The following is a 22,318-nucleotide window of genomic DNA, read 5'->3' on the forward strand; positions in this document are numbered from 1 at the left end:
ACCAACTGTGCACAGTGTAGAACATTTTGCTGTATATGTGGCTGCGGAGTGGCAGACTACTCAGACGTGGCCAGGGTGACAATGTTCCTCCAATAACATTATTAGGACCACTGGTATTAATGTTGTGGCTGCTTGGTGTTAAGTTTTCTGGGGTGCAACAACTTCAACAACTGCCAGAACATGAAAAAGGCATAAGTCAACCACAGGAGATGCAGGAATAACTCACTTTGTAACATTATACTATAACCACCAACAATATGGGCCATTTCATCCCACACTAATGATATGGGTTTAACATAAGTTTAAAATAAATACAGCGTCACGTACACCCCATGTACACAAATCACTCCACATGCACATGGCTAATTAGGATACCATGCTGAAGGTGCGTAAAACACTCTTTTCGTTTTACACTACATGTCATAAAAATACTGATGACACAAACTTAAAACAGCTAGTCAACCAAATGAACATACCAGTAGTTTACACAATGAGTTGTTTACAATAAAATCAGCTTACATACTCATGACATCCCTTTGGTTAACCACACTGATGAAGCATCCCCTTCTTATTCCGGTTGAGTTAAAAGAGTAAAACAGAGACTTATCAACCCTTTTAGATTAAATTCAGCCTACAACTCTTATCTCAGTGTCTGCCTATGTACTTTGAGGCAGCCAGATTACCTATATTGCACGTATGGCTGTTTTCCGTTGCCACCTCCCCTGCCTATTAATGTTGCTTAGCAACCGATTTTGTGTTTTATTCATACAATTTTAGATTAAATATTACTTCCTTCCAAGTTCAGCCTCAAAACTGGTGTATACATATCATTCAAGATTTAAGGCTACATCAAATTCACCCTGTGAAATAATGGTGGAAAGATTCCTGCTAAGATTAGTCTTTTCGTAATTTTGATTCTGAAAATGTCTGAAAAATTAATTTATTTAACCTGTGTTTACTTGCATTTGTTTTGGAATGATGTGCACAGTTGTATCAAACTTAAGTACCAACTGATGTAGTTGTGTTTAGGATGCAGGTTGTACTGCCCATGTTAATCATTCCTGTAAATTTTCATATGAATAAATTGATAGTTACCCCAGGTTCCATCGTATTGTTTTTGGACTCCAGCAACTGCCATCTCAATGTAAGACATGTGAAAAGAAAAAAAGGAACATTTAAATACAAATGGTGCCGAAGACTGAAAAAAAATGTACTTTCCAGTAAAACAAATATAATAATAATATGGAAAATAAATTGAGTTTAGCTGACTTAATGGACTTCCTTGTGTTGTACAATGTTTGAACATATTTTTGCACATCTCTTGCACATTGTAAATATAACGTCGTATTATACGTTTATGCCACTTAGTGTCAAATTATTTGGACATAATACTAGCAATAGTATTTTTCAAATTCTAAAAGACAGTCTTTTTACAACACATTTCCAAAGATGATGACAAAACTTGTGCGAGTGAAGACGCATTTTTTTCCTGCCCAGCGTCAGCTGTAGTAACAGTACGTGTTTACGTCACCAAACGTGATCGGAAGTTGCTGCAGTTAGCTCAGCTGAGCAGCAGCAACGTCTGTGTCTCCGGCGGTCAAAGGTTTGTCTATTAAATTGATGATATCTTTGAGCTTTACAGTTTTGTGTGAACATTACTTAGTCAGAGAGAAGGAGATGCCGGTGTTGGCACAGTGTAGTCTTGTCTTGTTTACGAATACTGACATTTAGCTGGTTTTGCTTATCGTTTGACTAGATAGCTAGCCAACACCCTTTGCTAGCTTTAACGGTTGAAACATAAGTAAATAACCATGTTGTAATAATGACATTAAAATAGTTCCATAGCCCGTTTTAGTAGCTGAGTAGTGTGAAACATTGAGACACGCTGAAGCCAATACCCTTAAAGGTAAGGTCAGTTAATTTCTTTAATAGTTTGGAGACCTTTGCTATTTGTCGAATCAGCAAAGTTAACTGAGGGGAAATGTAAGTTAGTGTTAGAAGTACTCCGATCCTTTAGACCTACGTGCTTGAGTAAAAGTTTAAACCACAAAAATACACTGCTAAGTAAAGTTCTGTGTTCTTCCACTTGAATAAAATACATAATCATTTTATTTGTTTTTGTTACTGTTGTTTGGGTTGAAGGATAGTTTGTTTATTAATATTTTGTTATTTTGTCTATGCAAGACACAAAGTAAATAAACAAATAAAGAGAAAATATTGAATAGTGATATGTTGTTTTTACAGAAAATATTGAATAGTGATATGTTGTTTTTACAACATATCACTATTCAATATTTTCTCTTTATATGTTTATTTACTTTGTGTCTTAATAAACATATAAAGAGAAAATATTATATATATATATATATATATATATATATATATATAAACATATGAAGAGAAAATATTGAATAGTGATATGTTGTTTACTATTCAATATTTTCTCTTCATATGTTTATTTACTTTGTGTGTATATATATATATATATATATATATATATATATATAACAATTTCAGTAAAGAAACAGATTTTAGAGGCGATCTTACTCGAATATGACGCTCCCGCAAATTCTTCACTCCAGAGATTGTTATATGATGAACATTGAACAATAATTGTATTTGCTTCTCAACTTACCCATGACAGATAAATTGTATATACAAGCTTTAAGTACAGTAATCTCACAAGCACGTTGACAAACAGTTTCATCGAACAAGTTTCTCAAACTATGGCCGAACTTACAGAACTCGCAGAATAGGTAAAAAAACGTGTACCTTCACACTGAACCTTTCTCTTCTACCTTGTAGTCAGTTGCTCAGCTCCAGTTACTGTGTCACATCTGCTCCCTTCAGTAGCTGAGCTGAACAGCGTCTCTTGTAACAAACCCTTTGCTATTGCATTACTCTATTTACCACTGGACAACAATCTTAAAAGGTAAACTACAAAAGCAACTATCAAAGCTATATGACGTCACTAATGACATCATCAATATACAGAAACATAACGCGACACACAATACAGCACAGTTCACAATACATAGAACAAAAAAACAAAAACTGAGGAAACCCTTGGTTGGCTAATCACTTGCAAAGGCTGTGGGAGTGGTTAGAGCAAGACAATTTTGGTGTTAAGAAATTATTAGTGAAACTGATTAATGTTTAAAAAATAGAACCTGTTATTTTAATTTCCTACCGGACGACTTCATGTTTTGTTTCAACAAGATTCTCTTCCCATTTTAAGCATTGTCAGAATCACATCACATTCATTCACTTGGCAGATGCGTTTATCTAAGGTGACCTACATGTGTCCTTTTGATTGAACATTTTGGTTCATCGACTCCTGTTAGTCGGGCATTGTCTATGTGTGCCAGCCTATTGTACAGCTGTTCTCTTCAATAAAACTCTCTTAGTGTCAATATTAATTATTGTCTTGGAAGTGGTACCTTAACAAAGGCGAAGATCATAATATACAGACTTTGGGTTACAGATTATTTGATCAAGATATTGTGTCTGCTCCACAGATGGCTTACCCGCAATCCCACAACCCATTTGCTGCTGATGATGATGATGATGTAGATTTTAAAGTTAAAGGTAAAGGGTTTTATGATGATTCAAATGAGAGGGGAATGAGTGATCCGGACGGGAGGCAGAGGTACCTTCAGCAGGAAGTGATGCGTACAGCTCAGTCTGCTATGGACAGCACTAACCGTTCCCTCAGCCTCATCTATGAATCAGAGAAGATGGGTGTGGAAACTGCAGAGGTATGTGAGACTAATTCACTTTAGTCTGGCACAAAAAGAAGGACATTGTTTCGGGGGAAGTGATGAGGTTTCTCTCAATCTTGTACCCAATAAGGCACATTTCTATGGACAAATCTAAGCGCATTCCACTCAGTCTAAACGTCTGACATTTGTATTTTTTTTTTTTGTCCTTTTTTGAAGCCACATGATAACTAGAATTACACCACATGACCAAGACAGATTCCTTGTATGTGAATCCTACTTACCAGTAAATCTACTTCTGATTTCTTTGTAACTGTAGGAGCTGATACGTCAAGGTGAGGTTCTGAAAAAAACAGACAAAATGCTGGACAACATGGACCAGGACCTGAAGACCAGTCAAAAGCATATTACCAGTATAAAGAGCGTGTGGGGTGGGCTTGTTAATTACTTCAAGGGCAAGCCAGAGACAAAGCCACCACCTGAGCAACCAAAAGCTTACCAGGCCAACGAGAAGTAAGATCCAGTCCTTCAGTGTTTATCAAAACCATGTCAAATTAGGTTTAGGTAGAGTTTAGTATTGCATATTTACATCGTCACCTGCTACTACCTTCTTAGTCGTTTGTTCTTTTTCTATTTCTAGCTAGTTGCCATAGACTGCCCTTCACTAAATGGCCGAAGAAAGCTTATCTGGCATTTGCTTGTTTTTGCAGATTACAGAATGCTGTGTCTGGCAGCAGGGAACATGAAGATAAATACCAAGCTAGTCACCCTAACCTAAGAAGGTTGGAGACAGCAGGTAAGACTGTCTCCACCACCAGAATCTCAGCATGGCATAACTATACCACTAACTGTCTCCCACCATTTTTTTTTATTCTGTGTTGCAGGTTTCGGAGCTTCTGCATCAATAGATGACAGCTCATCCAGACAAAATGGTTACCCTCAGAACAGATACCTTAAGGAGGTTCACCAGACGCTAGACAACAATTTAGGTAAAATTTATCTTTGTTTCTTTTTCACTTTCAATTTGATTACAGTACAAAGTTTTATACATTGCACATGGTAGGCACAAGAGGGCGATGTTTTTAGTATTTTTAAATTATTTCTTATTTACCACAAATTATCTACCATCCATCCATTATCCAGATCACTAATTCGGTAAAAGGTTGCGGGGGCTGGAGCCAATTCCAGTTGTCATTTGGGTAGAGGCAGGGTACACCCTGAACAGGTTTGCGGTCTATCATAGGACTGGCCCATAGATGTAGACAGCCATTCATTAGCACATTCACACTTACAGGCAGTTAGCCTAACTCTATGTCAAGAGTGTGTGAGGAAATGATATAACCTGGAGGACACCTAGGCAGGCACTGAAAAAACATACAAACTCCACACTGCAAGTGCAGGTTTGAACCAGTGAATCTCTCCTGTTTCATACTGCCAATTAACATAAAAACACTGAAAAAATAAAATGGTTTAGTCTCTAAAATGCATGATCCAAAAATACTGGTGCACTACTGTATTTTAGAAGTGTAAAATGTTAGGTTTATTTATTGTGATATAACACATAAACAAAATCCCCTAAAGTTCCACTCATACGTTTTCCTTCTGTCCTATTGTGAAACACCTAGATGAGATGTCTGTTGGCCTGGGAAGACTAAAGAACCTTGGACTTGGTCTCCAGTCTGAGATTGAAGACCAGGACGATTCCATTGATTCTCTGCTGACTAAAGTGGACAAGATGGATGTCAAGATCCACAACACAAACCGACAGATCAAAAACCTCAAATGAAACGAACACCTGAACTCACCACACAGAGTCAGAGATAAGAAAAGTTATCACACTTGCCTTCCTTTGGCCTTTGTTAAAAAACTTTGTTTGTTTTTTTTAATGGACTGAGACATGTACATGTAACTGGCAGATGAGTGAATCAAATTTTATCCTCATTATTTTCTTTTTGAATGACTGAAAAGTCATATATTAGTTTTATATTTACTCTTAAATCAAACTTGGTGTACTTCTACCACTGGCTTTTATACTAACATACTGAGTTCTGTCTCGCCTACTTTTGCACCTTCCTTTGTTCGATATGTGTATTTGATAAAAATGCATTGCCTGTTCATGCAAAATCTAAGTTGTTTGCCATCAAACTTCACCACACTTCTGTCTAATTGTAGTCTGTTTGGGTGATTAGCTAATAAGTTTTATCTTTTTGTCTTTTTTTTTTTTGATCACCAAAGATTCACTCAGTCAAACATTAAACATGTACATTTTTGTTTGTTTGACAAGTGAAAAAGAGTATTTTTAATTGTTGACTAAATGGAGAAGAACATGACGTATGTCAAGGCTGGAATCTTTTTTTAAATGTGTACATTCATATGTCAGTGATTACTGCACCTTTCTCCACAAATGTACAACACTAGCAAGTCTATCTGAAGTTACTTTTGCTTTACATTTAGTATGTACAGTATCTCCAGTCACACTTGTCATCTTAAGATGCTTCTCTTTTTCTTTTTAGATTCTTTACAGTGAATTTGATTACTTTTCAATTGAATTATGTTTATGTTCTCAGTGCTTTGTTTATATTGATACATCATATTCAATGGAGAATGTGATTGAGTGAATTATTATATAGTATAAAAATGTGAATATAAAAAATCTACACACTGAAAGGATAGCACACATATTTTCAGTCATAAATCTGTCCTGGGATACAAGGTAATAGTTGAAACACGTGTGAGTTTTAAAAAAAATTAAAATGAGGAAATAAACATGCATTAATGGTCACATGTATTTAACTTAGTCGTGTATTTCATGCAGTTGAGTTAAAACGTACCCAATAAACATTCAAAAGGATGGGTATTTGTGTTTCAATAATTGTGCCTTCGATTAAGTGGAGCAGGAAGTCTTAAACGCCACTAGGTGACGCCAAAGTTCTTGGATGGATTTTGCATGACGTTCTGTGTTCACATAATACCTAATTGTTCATTTGTCATCAGTTTATATAAATAACACCAAGACTGGACTAGTTTTTTTAAAATTCATAATACAAATACATCAACTAAGTCATATTTAAAATAATTGAAGTTATCTCATTATTGAAGTATGCCTAAAAATAGACATCTAAACCTTTCACACATGATAGTAAACGATCAAAACAAAAACCATATGAAAAATGTAGTTGCAACTGTTCTAGTTCTGCAAGTAATGATATTATTTTACTGTGATGAAACATTTTGTATTAGAATGATACATTTCAGCATGTGTGTGTGTTTATGTTCACTGTCTCTTTGTGCACCAGCTGTGTTGCTGTGTGGAGCTCAGGCCCTCATGTCAAGGCATCTATTAATTTTCATTCCTATGAGATGGACCAGCTGCTTCTACAAAAGCAAAAAAGCCCCCATTAGAATAGCTTGCTAATTACAGTCCGCACATCCCAAAAACACATATACAGTACACAATACATAGGAGAAAATGGGGAATCGGCTTTCCAGAGCCCAATGCCAAGGGAGACACCCAAATACCTGTGCCTGAAGGCGTTTTTGTGATATCTCAAACTGTGTATTAAAGTATAAATAAATAAGTTGTGAATCATGTAGCACCTATGGGGGGACACACATACACAAGGTATATGGATGCAAAAAGTGTCAGGTAAGAAAAGGAGAAAATAAAGCCTCTTTCAGTAGGCAGAATGTGCATAAGTTTAACACTTTGTCCATTTTCCACCTTTTGTTTGGGGTCACAGAGGAGAGGATATTGGTGAAATCATTAAAAATATGACTTGGCATGAATAACATTGTAAATCCAAGGCTGACAAGTATGTGTTAATTGTGATTATCAAAGTTAGTATTTTTCTGAATCAGCTTTGGCACAGCCCAATCTAATGTGAGCACAATGTGATTACACGGGCAGGTCAAACTGAACTGAAGAAGGGTCTTCAGGTCAAGGTGGCACCACACATCCACCGACACCAATAAACGGAAGTCACCTCTGGGTTCTGTCCTTCACTCCATCCATGGGGTTTGTGAGGTCTGTGAACAGCTGTCTTGTCAAAAGCAAACAGTGGCTGTGCTGTAACAAAGGGCGCTGGTGCTGGAATGCCCCCCTTTTCAGTGGGCGTAATCCCAGAACACACTGCTGTCTGACCCCATCAGGCACTGGGCCAGAGATGGGCCTTCCTGGCCTTTGGAAAGCGAGTTAGCAGCAGAAGCAGGGCATCCAGGGGGGTAAAGCTTGGTTCAGAGGGGATGGGCTGTCAGGCTGACAGCACTCTATTGCCACTGTTGTATTAAGAGAAAATAAAGAGTTGTGCTGACGGAGGGGAGTTTGGTAGGGAGTTGGGGAGTGAGAGCAGGGAGGGAGGGTGGAGGAAGAGGGGAGTGTGGCTGTAGAGATTAATAGAGGAGGAGAAGTTCATGTGCCTCTGAGATGATACACATAAACTAGCCAGGAGTATGAATCACTAAGGACTAATTTGTGCTGGTTATCAGTGCTATGAGTATTGTCCTGTTGAGTACAGAGGTCAAGTGTTTGTTTTTTTTGTTTTTGTTTTGGTATTTCATTTTTCAAAAAATGCGTATATTTAACAAAAACAATAAGAATCCTTTTAAAATACCAAATTCAGGCCTAAATGCATCCTTACATTTGCTCAACCTCCTCTTTGCTCCCCACCTGCCAGGTTTTACCTCTTCTGTGTGGAAGTACTTCAGTGTACAGTAAAATCTGTCAAAAAATATATTTACTTTGTCATTTAATTTGTATTATTTATGTGACTTGAGGTTGGTAAAGGTGAAGAAAACTGTCATGGCAAAGAAATGACAATATCTGGTCCCAGATACCTCACGTGTAAACAGTAAAGAAGCTGCAGCACCCAGGATGTCTTTTAGGGTTTTATTATCTTGCAAGAGAGAAGTACATCGACAGAGTTTCAATTCTCCATCCTATGCAGTTCTAAACTTCATACATTCGCACATAGTTTTATAACCTTTTGTTGCTGGGCAGACCATCCTCCACCCTCAGGAAACTGCCCCCAGCCCTTTCTCCTTTTATGGAAACCATTTCCCTTTCCAGCACTTTGATAAGCACCTGTGAGCATGGGATGACTCTGGGTCAGAGTCAGTGCGGGATGGTCTGCTGTTAGACAATAACTGATCTTGCAGCAGTTCTGCAAACACTTCGAGACAAAACATATATATGAGACAAAGTTTGAACAACATACAATCTTTTAAACATTCTTCAAAAGTACACTGAGTACAAGTTGCAATTATAACTAGGTAAAATGCTAAGGATTTTCCATCACAAAAACTCTTTATCTTTGTAAACAAAGTTGTAAGGTTTTGGATTCAGGATTTGGACATCCTTTTCTCTTTGTTCAGTTAATTACTTTATTGGAGGCAATTTGCCATCAATTTGGGCCTTCTGGGGTGCTCACACCATATCCATCACAACTGTAAGTTACGTCATAAAACCAAACCCCAAATTACATAAGAATGTGGCTGAAACACATGATTATACGCATTAGTTGTCATTTTGCTTTTCGCCATGTTGTTTACACCCTAGGTAACAATGTCGAGCATGTAACTGAAAACATGTTGATTGGTACATGTTTGGACTAAGTTATGTAAGCTGCATGTAAACACTGGTCAAACTTAGGGATATACTTATGTCGTACTCATTGTAGTCAATACAGATGGAAATGCTGGAAATGCCAATGGTGGTTTTGTTTAGTCTAAATCTAGTGATGCTATAAAATACCAAAATCTGAAAAATATGACAAGAGGAGGAGAAATATATCAGTAATGCTGTTTATTTTCAGTTATGGACAGTGTACAGAGAATGATGTGCTGCACTAATAAAATCCTCGCTTGTTTTATAATAAATAAACACACAAACAGACACAGACATGGGAGTGAAAGTCACAGCTTTTAAGAGAGAAACGCCGATTACTGGTACTACACTCGTCCTCATCTTAGGAGATGATGAGGGATGTGGGAAGGCATACTGAGCCAGCTGACTGACATCTGTTTTCATTTTAAGATGTTAGTGCTGGGTTAATATGCAGATTCTTTAATAGAAAAACACTGTCAGTAGAGACAACGGGAGCAGATGAGGGAACAAAGTGCACATCAGGGAGCTGTAGGGAGTGCTTGGAGGAGGATGAGTTAATTAGAAAAATGGGAGTAACATACAGTATGTGATAGTTATATTGGGTGATACTATGCTGGAATAAACTTCCTTGTGAAGGTAAGATGATTTCTGAGTAGAGTTATGAAGCGTTTCTGTTTACGTTTAGGGACCAGGAGGATTTTTGCAATTATTTGCAACGGACACATCTTGGACGATCCAACCTGCATGTTATTTAGGATCCAATGGACTGGGGCCTGAGTTGGGTGCAGCAACTGCTGTTTGGAGTTTAAAATGTTGGATAAAAATAAGTGTAGCTATATAAACACACACACATATATATATATATATATATATATATATATATATATATATATATATATATATATATATATATATATATATATATATATATATATAACTCATAAACAAAAGTAGAAAATGTAAAAAGCAAAATAATATATTTATATATTTATACATTATGCATTAACAAATGCACTTACAGTGATGGAGGTAGATAGCAAAGATTTAGAGGTAAAAGGCATATAGATGCTTTGGAGGACAGAAAGTAAATAATGTGGCTTTAAAATCGGAAGTTAAATGCAAGAATTTCTGTGTGCTTAGCAACAGTTTATACAGTACAGAGAATGAGGTGAAAGGAAACAGTGGCAGGATGTTGATGATCTCCTTGAGTTACCCATCCAGTAACCTGGATTGGAGCGGTCTAGCTTGGCTGGCAGAGCTGGTCAGCAGAAGGAAGCCTTTCCCTGCATACAGACATCTGGGGTTTTCATATTTACTCACACAAAGAGCACAGAGGAGGGAGGACACCGGCAGCCTTCGGGCGATGACTCTCGAACCCAGGATCCATGGCAGCCTGGAACTGAAGCTGCTGTCCAGAATGTTCTAGGAAACAAATGACATTGAGCCTGACATAACCTACTTTTAAAGGAAATTTTTTGTTTGTTGCATTAAAAACTAAACCACAATCATTAGTTCGCTCCACTTATGTCAATTGGTTAAATTAGCAACTCTGTTTAAGTCCTGTCAAACTGCATAGAGAGACATAGTTTAGGGCTTAGTTTTCTGACAGCGATATATACATTTTTCCACCAGAAAGCGGTCATCTAATACCCTTAACTCAAAACTAATGAGTGTAACGGGTGGGGATATCTTTAATGGTGGGTTTACCTGATGCTCTCTAGGCCATCTCCTGCACACCGGTCAGACTTTGACATGGCTTCACTCTGACACTCTGCACAGACCACTCTGTCTCTCACCAGCTGTGCACTCCACACTTTCAGTCTACATGCTGCACTGGCCTGTGTCACCCGCAGCATCACACAGTAACTGCAAGTACAGAAACACAGACACAGAGAGACAAAAGTGTCAAAAAATTATCAACTCAATTTTACGTTTGATTCTTAAATGGGGCAACAAGTGTCAAATTACACATTGTTTCACTGTACGCGTTTTATCATGTAACATTTTGATCTTTGGTTTAAGCTTTGAAGTCTTCAAATAATTTTCCTACAACATCAATGGCAACATGTCTAAATGAGGACATGCAGAGACAAGTGAGGTCACAGCACTCAAACAAAAGCTTCTTAGCCCTAAATGCAATCCAACTTGGCTGGATTGATGAAAGCCAAGCAGTGATTCATCCCAGTGAGAGGCACTACAACCAGACAAAAGACAACCCAGATTTGCATCGTCTGAAGGAGATCCAGCAGTGTCACAATCACCTGCAATATCCTAACATCAACACAGCTCAGTCTGTGCACTGGAAACAGTAATAGGTCCTTGTTTGCCCGTGTTCTCTGGCATTTATTTTGTCAATGATTCAGTCAGCTGAGAATACCATCCACAGTGGGGTGTTATGCTAAGAAAAACACTAAATCTGTTTCTCAGAGTGACTGTTGTCTGCCAGAAACACTGTAAAAAGATCAAGAAATATCATAGATTTTTGTTTTTTGAGGTTGAGGTTTCACGGCTTCTTTGGAATATGCACAATTTTTACACTACATGTTATTACTCAGATAATTTCACAGTGACAATTACAGTACAAGTCAAAATATAATTACGTATTATTACTCCATGTCTTTTACACCCTTTGCTCCCTAAGCCAATTCCAATGACAACACCAGAGACCCATCAACGTACCACATGTCTGAGTGAAATCACCCTAAATCTATGTCATCCATCAATGGTTCACATCACATTAATGTGTAATGTGCTCCGGTCAAAACAGAAAGGATCCAATGTCCATTTTAATCAATTTGAAAGGCTTTGGGCTGTCAGGAAAACTAGCCATGATTTACTCCCCTGTGTCTGATTCTTTCCAGTTCTGTGAACATGTACAATCAGCTGAGATCAAAGATGACATCTGTCCAGGAAGGCTTTACTTTTTACACGGATTATGGTTGCCTTATCTGCAGAGTTCAGGTCATGATGGTAATATTCAAGCATACCACTCATTTTACACAATCAGAGCAAATTCAAGGTTTTGCATGCTTGGCCTTGATCTGTGTTCTCGAATCTTGATCTTAAAGTAAAATACGAGGGAAAAAAACAAAGGAAGAACTGATCTGGAAGGCAGTCCTGTAGTTAGACTTGGATCCAAAGTGGTTCATGCCAGAATGACCTGCTACATCTGAACCTATTGATATAAAAATGTTGGCTTTAAAGTGAATATTGTTACAATTACATCCATGAATATGAGATATTTTCTAAAAGTTAGAATCTAATGTTTCTGAAATACTGAGCTGGTAAAAATGAAACAGAAAGAATAGCAACCAACCCCAGTACAGAGACACGGTCATTGGACCCTCCACACACTTCAGCTGTAATTACTCCCTCGTATCATTTGCACATGACAGCCAGTTCTCCAGAGGAAAATAAAGTGGGCTGGCTGGATCAGTAGAGAGCAGTCCTCTGTGTTTGTTTGTAGTCTGATAATAGAGGCCTTACCTGGACTTCTCCTCCCTCATCAGCATGTGTGGTCGTCTCCACGGATCCTTGAAGTTCCTCTTAAAAGAATCAGGCAGGATCTTTGCCACCTCTGCAAGTTCGTAGAGAAAATGCAAAGGTGGACATGAGAAAAGGCAACAATATTGTCAGATACTGTATATCCTCACTGTCACAGAAAAGACAGTACAGGTCAGTTTCTCAACCCATGTTCATGACTAAAGATGACTCAATGAAGCAAATTACTAGAACTGATGTAGCTGTAGTCAGTTTTCCTTGGAAGGCTTTTCTCTGAAAAGTGTTTATCTATGTTCTGGTGTTCATTACTGGGAATGTGATGCAACAGTGAGGTGTATAACTGAGACGTTTGAAAAAGTGCATCTGGAATAAGACTTCAGGACAGATGTTAGCAAATGTGTTGGTTACAGTAAAGTTGTTAAGATGAGGTACCCCACAGAATCCTAAAATGTCAAATTGATATCACACATTCACATTCACACGTGCACTGATGCATGCACAGAGTGGTACGTAGAAAAGGTTACGTTCTCACCTTTTGCTGTGCGGCATATGGCGTTGTTTCCAAAGCAGCCACGACGCTGTTTGAGGTCAGGACAGGGCGTGCCACCATTTCTAGGGGGAACAGATACTTGACGACTCCTTTCTGTGCTCCCAACTCCACATGCAGATGTGCATGATGACCAGGGACCCCATGATCCAACCACACAGTCAAGGGCTGCTAGGGAAACAAGAAGATGCAGAGATCAACCTGATGGTTTTTGATAAGCAACAAGAGAAACCTGTCAGCTCGAGATGACTTGACTCAACCAACAAGATGTAAAGACAAAAAATACAAGAAAAAAAATCAACTCAGGAAATTTTGGGAAATAATGGAAAAGTAAACAGAACACGCAAAAATCCTTCTAGCATTTTAAGTTGTTTTCTCAGAGAAGGTCAAACACGTTTTGCGAACTCAAAAAAGTTTCAGTTGTGGATGATTTAGGGTGGAACAGCTGCTATCATGAAGCTGTATTATTCTGAAGACAAAATTTATCGTTAACCCACAGGTTGTAAAATCTGCCCTAATCTTTCCTGCAGTGCATGACTGAAGGTGTGAGCTGAAACGCACACAAATATTGCACTGAGCACCGACTCAGTCTGGTGGGTGGCAAACCAGTGACTGGGTCATTACCATCTGCTAATATCAGATCAGCTAAACCCCAGACTCAGGAAGTCTGCAACCCGGGTCATGAGTGTGGGGGCCATTTGAATAAGGGTCTAATTTTGCATCCTGTTCTCACTGGTTTGCCTCTAACCCCCAATTAAACGTACAAATACAACCCACCATGTAAACGCAGCAGCAGCAGCAATCAGGCACCATTCAGCAGACTGAGTTAGCCAATTATATCAGGCTAAGAGGAAGCTGTATCAGATGGCTGCACTGATCAAAGCCAAGAGACTCCGGCCGTAATCAAGCTTGGTCTAACACAGACAATTAATAGTGGCAGACATTTAACAGCCTTGTTTTAGAGAGGAAGTGCACACGTGGTAAACGCTTAAATGTAAGAGACATACAAACAAAAATGTAGGAACTTAAACATATTGTGTAAGTTTAAACATGAATATTTTATTCCCGGATCCTCATGTGTTTTTTTTTCTTTATTTACACAAGTTTAATACAATGAGAGCAGGTGCACACAGCTTGAAACGCTTAGATGTCCTTGGTGAAATTACAGGGAAGGAGAGGATAAATATACCATAACTGAATCTAATCCTCCCGTGCCATCTAATCTACCTCAGTCTGTCTTTACAATGCACACCCACCCCACAGTACAATACTACATGTGAATAAGTGTGTGTGTGTGTGTGTGAACAGGAGAAAAAGAGCGAGAGAGAGCTTTTAAGATGCCGCCCGTCTGGTTTATTCCCATGGTCCTGTTGGGGTTTCAGAGGGGGGCGGGGGGGGTGCCTGTCTCAGTGACACAGCCGATCTACAAAGCCACTGTGGAATCTCTGCATTCCTGCACATTAGTGCTGCCCACCTGACACTCGCCTTTCCCAGCTCACAACACACACACACACACACACATGCACACACGCACACATTTATCGAGAACAATATCTGTCAAATAACCCCACCCCTCACTCATCGCACTGAAACACACAGATATACACATTTCCTCGTGTAGAGTGACATGAAGTTTCTTGGACTAATCCAACACCACACCCATATCAGCTTCCTTCTCGTGCCACCTCCTCCTCTTTATCCTTACTCCTGACTCCTAGCCTTTCCTTCCCTCCTCGACATCCTCTGACGTTCACACAAGCGGGTTTTGTGTTGCCGTTTCTTCTTTTCACAGGGGGAAAAAACACAAGCAGTGTCTTTACTGCAGAGGAAGTGGAATGAAACCAATAGGGTGGGTGGGTTTCTGCACCCGAGAGGGAAACAGAGCTAATACCCCTCTGATCGACACCAACACCTAAGGGCCACTGTCTGGCAGCTTGAGGCGGTTGACCCCAAGACAACAGAGGTCAGAAAGTAATTATCAAGCTGTGGTGGTCCCCGACTTTACTACTTGTACCAGCAGTGTGACAGTCGCACAATCCACATGACAAACCTGCCGACAGTCAGCCTGAGCTGCACAGTTAGTATGAGAATGTAAAACTGACAATGTAGTAAATATCGTTGTGGTCATTATCAATTAACTTTACAGAACGTGAATAAAACTGAGCTCAGGCACCGGGTTTTCTGGGGCTGTAAAGCATGATAAGAACAGTGATGGTGCTTTAAATTGTGTTGAAGCCATTTCAAAAGGCCATAATTTTAAAAATGGTTTCGAGTGTCAGGACTTTGCATGGACAAATCTCGTGTGACTAATTTCCCTGGCAGTTAGTTGGACTTCAGACAAACACCACTAACCGAACCAGGCCAGTCAATGTGTGTCCGACATCAGCACTTTTATCTCTTTATCTCCTTTTCAGGAGCCTGACTTGTTAGGAAATCAGGACTTCCTAACAAGTGAACTATAAACCTTTCTTCAGTTCACCTTAGGTTGTTGTCACCTTATGTCCCTTGTTCTCTGAAATTTGTGTTCTTCACTCACCTCCCCCTGCATCTATCTACCCCCCATGGTCTCTCTAATAGGACCCAGATGTCCAGCTGCACTGGTGGGCCACTGGCCCTCGGGCTCCCTCCCATGTAGACAGCTGGGCCTTGGTCCGATCTGACAAGCTTTATAATGTTTGGCAACACAAGTCCGAACCATAAGCCTCCTAATAGAGATGACGGGCGTGGGACTGAGCCCTAATAACAAGTTAGCACATAAATGTTTCCTGTAGACACCTTACAATAAGAAGTCAAACAAAGCAACTTATTGAAAGGATTCATTAAACGCAGCTGAGAGCGATTTGGAGGTAAAATTGTGAGACCTCTGTTTGCTTTGCACAGCCTCCCAACACAAGCAAGCTCAACATATGAATTCTAAATACTGGAGTGATGTCCTAAGAGCAATCCAACAACATTAAACACAAGGGAGCAAAGAAGAAGAAGAAATGAGGCAATGTGCTCTTTTCAGTTGAAGGTTCACACCTGCTAAGACAACTGTGCACTTTAATGTTATTCAGAAAATTGTGGCAACAAGCGAAAAATAAAGGCAACAACGAAGCGGGTCCTCTATGGGAGGTTTAAATTTGATCTAATTATCAACCCAAAGGTTGTTAAACGTAGTTAGAAATTTGAGTATAGGTTTGTTAAGTCTCTTTAAGACAGAGAATATCACATCACACGTAAAACTAATTTTATTAAAGGATTAATATCAATTACTGTTTGTGCTTCAAGATAATTGCTGATCATTCCTATTTATAATATACAGCTGAGGATGACCTGAGGATGGCACTAGAGAAAAGTTCTGTTGTAACATATAAACCTTTCATGCTAATCAATCCAGCTGGAGTGTGTCCCAGCTGTCAGAGGGTGAGCGGGTCCCCAGTCAATGGAACATTCACACTCACGGTCACACCTACGGGCAATTTGAGGTCATCATTTAATCTAACATACATGCTGTGGGTACCCGGAGGAAACCCACGCACAAAACAGAGAGCACTGTTCAACTGTGCAACTACGTCCTTGTAATTATTAAAAACTGTCAAGTTCAAGTGAAGTACATCACCTAAGCAAACAAATGCAATTATCTCACTTCGAATAGTGTGAGTACCAGGGGAACCTTGACTGTGAACTACAACAGGTGGCCAGCTTAAAAACATCAACCGTTCATAAACGAGGAAGTAGGTGAGGGAGTGAAGGCAGTGGAAAGAAGCAAACATCATGGTAAGAGGAAAGGAGGAAAAGTGCCTGCAGGAGAGAAAAATGAATGATGTGCAAACCTCTGGTGTATTGGAGGCTGAGGCTACATTATGTCTTTGTGAGAAAATGAGAACTGGCAGACAGGAGGAGAGGAGCTGCCTCCCTCATCCTCCTTTTGGGCCATTTGAGCTCTAAATCCTTTGGAGAGGATCGAGCAACAAGAGACTTTTTGTAAAGCAGAAGCAAAAATGATGTGATGGAAAAGGGTTTCATCAACAGGAGACAACTGCCCACTTGAAATCCTAACAATGTTTATCCAAAGTTAATTCATGTGTGACATTTATCTTTCCAGGAGGTGGTTTCTGATGGAGCCTTAGAGGCAGAGCCACACATCAGTCAATTTAAAAAGGATCAGGATTGTGTTACTCCATAATTTATTTCCAGCATCATATATATCCTGGTCAGCAAAAATTCTGCCATATTTTACGTTTAAAAACCAGAAGACTAGTTTGAACACAGGGGCAGCCTTGAAACGTTCAGCTAGTCGGATGCAGCAAGAATTTCAGAAAAATACAGCACATATTCAACATTTCTGACCATTTCTGCATAAATATGAGCTGAACCAGCTGTGATCAGATGTTTATGCAGCTACACATTGGGAAACCATATAAAGAAATTTGACAAAAATACATATTTCATCACAGGATTAAGTTCGGGATTTTGACTCAGTTAATGCAAAACATTTCCTCAGCATCAACATTTCTTTGGTAGAATGACTTATGTGTTTAAGGTCATTGACGTGCTACATGATCCACTTACTGTTAATTTTCTAGTTCACACAGTAAAACCTCACATAAAAGTTGTTTTGTACAGCCGAAAAGTCATAGCTCCATCCATCATCGCAAGCAACTGCTGTCCAGAGGCAGCAAAGCAGTGTCTGTCTCCAACATTACGATAATACCATTGCTTTTGAGTGTTCTCCTTATAATGGATGGAGGAACATTCATTTATTTATTTTTTGTCCTTTCAGCTTATCCCTTGAGTTCAGGGTCGCCACAGCGGATCAGTGTCCTCACGTTGATTTGGCACAGTTTTTACGCCAGATGTCCTTCCTGACGCAACCCTCCCCAATTTCTATTTGCCGTGACATACAGCACACAGAACGTCTCGTTGATGTGCTTCAGAACTGAGTGGAATATTGGTGAGAAACTATCGAGGCACTTTAATGTGTCTGAGTCAGGCCACAGGACGCATGCTGTGTTTACACTGTAAACATTCTCAGGTTGCACAGGGACAAGGTGGTGGTGTTCAAAGTTCATTGTGAAGTCAGCAAAAGTCATATTCAGTCATACTACAAAAGGATTTAAAAGTATTTATCAAGAGTTTATCTACTGATGATTTCTACTTTCTGTATTGAAAATGTTTTGCCTTGTCACACAAATATTGAGCAAAGATACTTTGATTTACAGTTTTTCTGGACAGTAACCATTTGTACCTGCAAAAACACTGTCCAGCCTCTGACATCTCCATCACACTCTGGTCTGTACTGTGTAACATCACAGTGACACAAGGTCCACAGTACCAGAACTCCCATACACGTAAGTGAACTGCATGGCAGCATTGAACTCGTGGGACCAGATGCTAAACAGTACAGTACACTCGCCTGAGCTTAAATTTCAGTTTGCCAGAAATATGGAGTGGATTAGGTGATCCCACCAAGCTGCCAAAATAGATGTTACATTTAAATTTGACTAATTGGTAAATAAAAAGCACATGCTGACATTTGAGTCTGCAATATTTCCTCGCTGTTTGTGTTACTGTGTGTATTTACTGTACTGAAGATGCCTCTTTTCAACTGTGTACAACTATTTGTAACCATTATATAGTCAGTTGGGCAGTTACTTTAGTGCTGCTTGAGTGTTTCATATTGCTTAGTTTTAACTAAAGATTTGAGCCTTGTCTTCAATTCTGTGTTCATGGAGTTTAAAAAAAGACATTCAAATCAGCTGACTAAAACTATATGTCTGATAGGTCTAATTAAAGTGTGTTACGGCTTTCCATCAGAGTACTTTCATACACACGTTTAAGTGATTGATTCCAGCCTGTACGAGGCCACCGGTTCACATCACTACACAGATACACTACTTAAAGGACAGTTGACTATTTATGCTCTAAATATGCCTGAGCAGATGAGTGGCTCCCGTATTTTAGTACTTTTTGATTTCTAGAATTTTCCCAGCAGATGATGGTAGTGTGCACTTAAGACAGGGGGCACATTCTGGGATAATCCCGCTCGTGAACTTGAGATGTAAGAGCGGCCGAGGAGAGTTTCCTGTCTGTCACATCTCAGACACAGCTCTACTGTAACCCAAACCATTTTTGGCAGTCTGTTCCCATGGTGTCCATTCTCTCATTTGTCCTTATATAGCAGCAGCCAGGGAGATGAGCGAAGAGGTTACCCAAACTCAAATTTATTGTTTCTGTGCGGAATTCACTTTAATCTCCTGATGCAGTTTTATTATTTCTTTGTTGAGAAAAACAAGACTTCTCTCCTCCCATCACTCTACTTTCCAATCCCTTTATGGCCAGTTTGTGTAGTTTGAAGCTTTGAGGTGACGGTTAAGGGTCAACCCTACAAACTTAAAACCACACACACACACACAACCTGCTGTTGAAACATACGCCACGAATTCCCCTTTACAAATGGTCACCTATGGCTGGTCACTCTAAACAAACAGCTGTAATGGATGCTCTAGAAACTACTATGTTTAGTACGTCTCACGGTCTCCGTGTCACTTCAGTGATAGCTACCCCAGGTTCCACACAATGGACGATACAGTTGGAATCTACGCAAAATCTACACAGTATAGTTGTTTTTTTACCAGGAGATCTCGAAGCCCCCAAAGCATCACTAAGTTATGCGATGAGCAACAGCAACTCACCGGATACTTGGCACACACGCTGATAGTCCTCGCAGCAGTCTCTGGTTTTTTGGCAGTAGGCATCACAGTAGCACACCGTTTTTCTCCTGCTGTACTCAAAACATTCGTTATTTCGGCCGGTGCAGCAGTTTGGGCTCTCCCTCTCCCTGCAGCCCGCTTCAGCACATGGAACAATTTCCCCGCAGAAAAACGCCAAATATCCACAAACGACAAACCCAAGACGCGCCGAGCTCCATCCATGCGCTCCCATGACCAGGACGTTTCTGGGCTCCACACTTGCTCCACACTCCACTGGTGTATGCTTCACTTTGAGTGGTGCTTAAAATGGAATTATGTGTTGAAGACAAAGATGGTATTTTCTATATGAAATCCAAGTGTGTCATGGTCCTACTTAAGAAGAGGGTGACGCAACAACTGCATTGATATCTACAAGGACAACTGGTGCGTAAAAACCAAACCTGTGCGCTCAGCTCTGCTCGCCTGTCGGACACCGCCCACTTTGAAGCTACTGTTAGTTTTTAGAAAAGACGTAAAGTACCAGCCTTCCTCTCTATGTGTGTGTGTCTCTCTGTTGCTTGCACAATATGCAAAAGACGAAGGAGCTTTTAAAAGTGTTTGGCAAAAAGATGTGCTGGGCTTTAAAATACAACTGAAATGCAAAGCATGAGGGCCAAACACTTTACATAAGCACTGAGCAGGGCACTTAAATTGACTTGCAATCTGGGACCATAAACAGTTGTCCAGTTGCCCAAAGTCTGTCCCAGTACAATATCTGTAAACAGGATTGGAAATATAGATATTTTAAAAGAATAAAATCTAATTCAGCACCACGGACAGCGGTGCACCCACGTTACACGCACAAAACGTACGCACAAAATCAACGTATTTTAAAAAGTTTAGAATGTTTCATAAGATTCGCCTTGGAGCCGGTATACGGATGTGTGAAGCTCCTTTTTTGAGCTTCAGCGACAAAACGATCTCCACCCATCCCGTATAAGATCACCCTCCCCATTTAGGGAAAGGCTGGAGAACAATAATATTACTTATCCTTCACTGGTTCTGATTGAATGGAGAAGCTGCGCACGGGAGGCTACTGTAAAAGCTCATCAGGAGGAGGAAGGCATGATACAATCTCCACTATTGCCAGAGAACGTCACCGAGTTTAAGTAAAAATAATTTCCAAAAAATACTGTCCTTGTACTTACATTGTACTGTGTAGTCCTTGCCAACATGTGAGCTGCGTTTCCCAGTCACAAATTGTTGTTTACGCCCTGTTTGTTATTGGAAACTTAAGATATGAACACACCGTGTTAAATCACTCTCCCACCTCATTAGTTTGCTTTTCTACACAAATACAGCACATTTAATGGCCAATCAGCTGCATTTAAACAAATGATGGCACACAGCGACATTTATCTGATTTGAAATTATTTCTATGTATCTTACATGGTTTGTATGGAGTGCACTGGTTCTAACACGTGTTTATTTTTTATCTTTGAGTTACCTTGGCAGTGGAAGGAGACCCTCCCTGGTTTAGAGCAAAAGGTTTGACTAGGGATGAAGGAGGCTTTGGTAATGAAGCAACTCCTTTGGCTGCACCATCTGCCCTGATGTCAGGGTGTGGGGGTGGGGTGGCTAGTGTGCATGATGTCCACCTCTTGCATTTGTTTCGGTGATGATGTCGTGATCAAGGGCAGCTGGTGGGTGCTCTGACGCTCCTGATAAAGTCCTATTGTACTAATGTGACGAAAGAGGAGGCCTCTGTCAGCAGTGTGCGTGCGTGCGTGTGTCAGAGTGAGAAAATAATAGCATGTGTAAACAACAGCTCCCCCTACTGTTCAAAAGTCCTTTAATGCTCGTATATGTCAGCGTGTACTGTATTTCCTGTTACGAAGGATGCACTGATTCTCACTGACAGTAGTGGACAGTAACTTAAGACTTATTTTTGAGGCACTTTACACGAGTATTTCGATTTTAAGCTAATTGATTCAACCTCATTAGCACATTTTCTATTTCAAAGCACATTTACGTTATTGAACTCAACCAATTCTGCCATGAAAAATGGTCAAATAAATTCCTTTTAAAGACTTGTGCACCAAAACATTTTGCACCCAAGTCAAAAGAAATAATACAAAGCCCTTTATTGTAATATTTCTTTTTTCCTTAGTTTCTTATTCAAGTCAGAACCCACTACAGGTTGCTCCCATCTCCTGCAGACTGCAGTGCATTCCTTTGCACAAAAACACTGGGTAACCAGGAATTTAATGTGTGT

General features: G+C 39.7%; 2 protein-coding genes across 4 annotated transcripts; one reads left to right on the top strand and one right to left on the bottom strand.

Moving 5' to 3' along the window:
* Positions 1 to 1,517: 1,517 nt before the first annotated feature.
* snap29 (synaptosome associated protein 29) lies at positions 1,518 to 6,570 on the top strand. 2 transcript variants are annotated; one of them, XM_067521875.1, is made up of 6 exons: positions 1,518 to 1,603; positions 3,519 to 3,758; positions 4,039 to 4,232; positions 4,430 to 4,515; positions 4,604 to 4,708; positions 5,345 to 6,570. In XM_067521875.1, exons 2-6 carry the CDS (start codon positions 3,519 to 3,521, stop codon positions 5,503 to 5,505), a joined length of 786 nt encoding a protein of 261 aa, XP_067377976.1. In that variant the 5' UTR covers positions 1,518 to 1,603; the 3' UTR covers positions 5,506 to 6,570. The 2 variants fall into 2 exon arrangements, with proteins under 2 accessions (XP_067377976.1, XP_067377977.1); XM_067521876.1 differs by lacking the exon at positions 1,518 to 1,603 and adding an exon at positions 1,681 to 1,906.
* A 2,020-nt stretch (positions 6,571 to 8,590) lies between these two features.
* Positions 8,591 to 21,394, bottom strand: si:dkey-178e17.3 (somatomedin-B and thrombospondin type-1 domain-containing protein). Of its 2 annotated transcripts, none has more exons than XM_067521892.1 (5): positions 20,047 to 21,394; positions 13,355 to 13,537; positions 12,808 to 12,898; positions 11,029 to 11,187; positions 8,591 to 10,743 (listed from the first exon to the last, which is right to left on the bottom strand). In XM_067521892.1, exons 1-5 carry the CDS (start codon positions 20,294 to 20,296, stop codon positions 10,638 to 10,640), a joined length of 789 nt encoding a protein of 262 aa, XP_067377993.1. In that variant the 5' UTR covers positions 20,297 to 21,394; the 3' UTR covers positions 8,591 to 10,637. The 2 variants fall into 2 exon arrangements, with proteins under 2 accessions (XP_067377993.1, XP_067377992.1); XM_067521891.1 differs by having other exon boundaries at positions 13,355 to 13,540; positions 20,047 to 21,393.
* Between the last annotated feature and the right edge of the window lie 924 nt (positions 21,395 to 22,318).

Source organism: Channa argus, chromosome 11 (assembly GCF_033026475.1).
Source record: "Channa argus isolate prfri chromosome 11, Channa argus male v1.0, whole genome shotgun sequence".
NCBI classification, from domain to species: domain Eukaryota; kingdom Metazoa; phylum Chordata; class Actinopteri; order Anabantiformes; family Channidae; genus Channa; species Channa argus.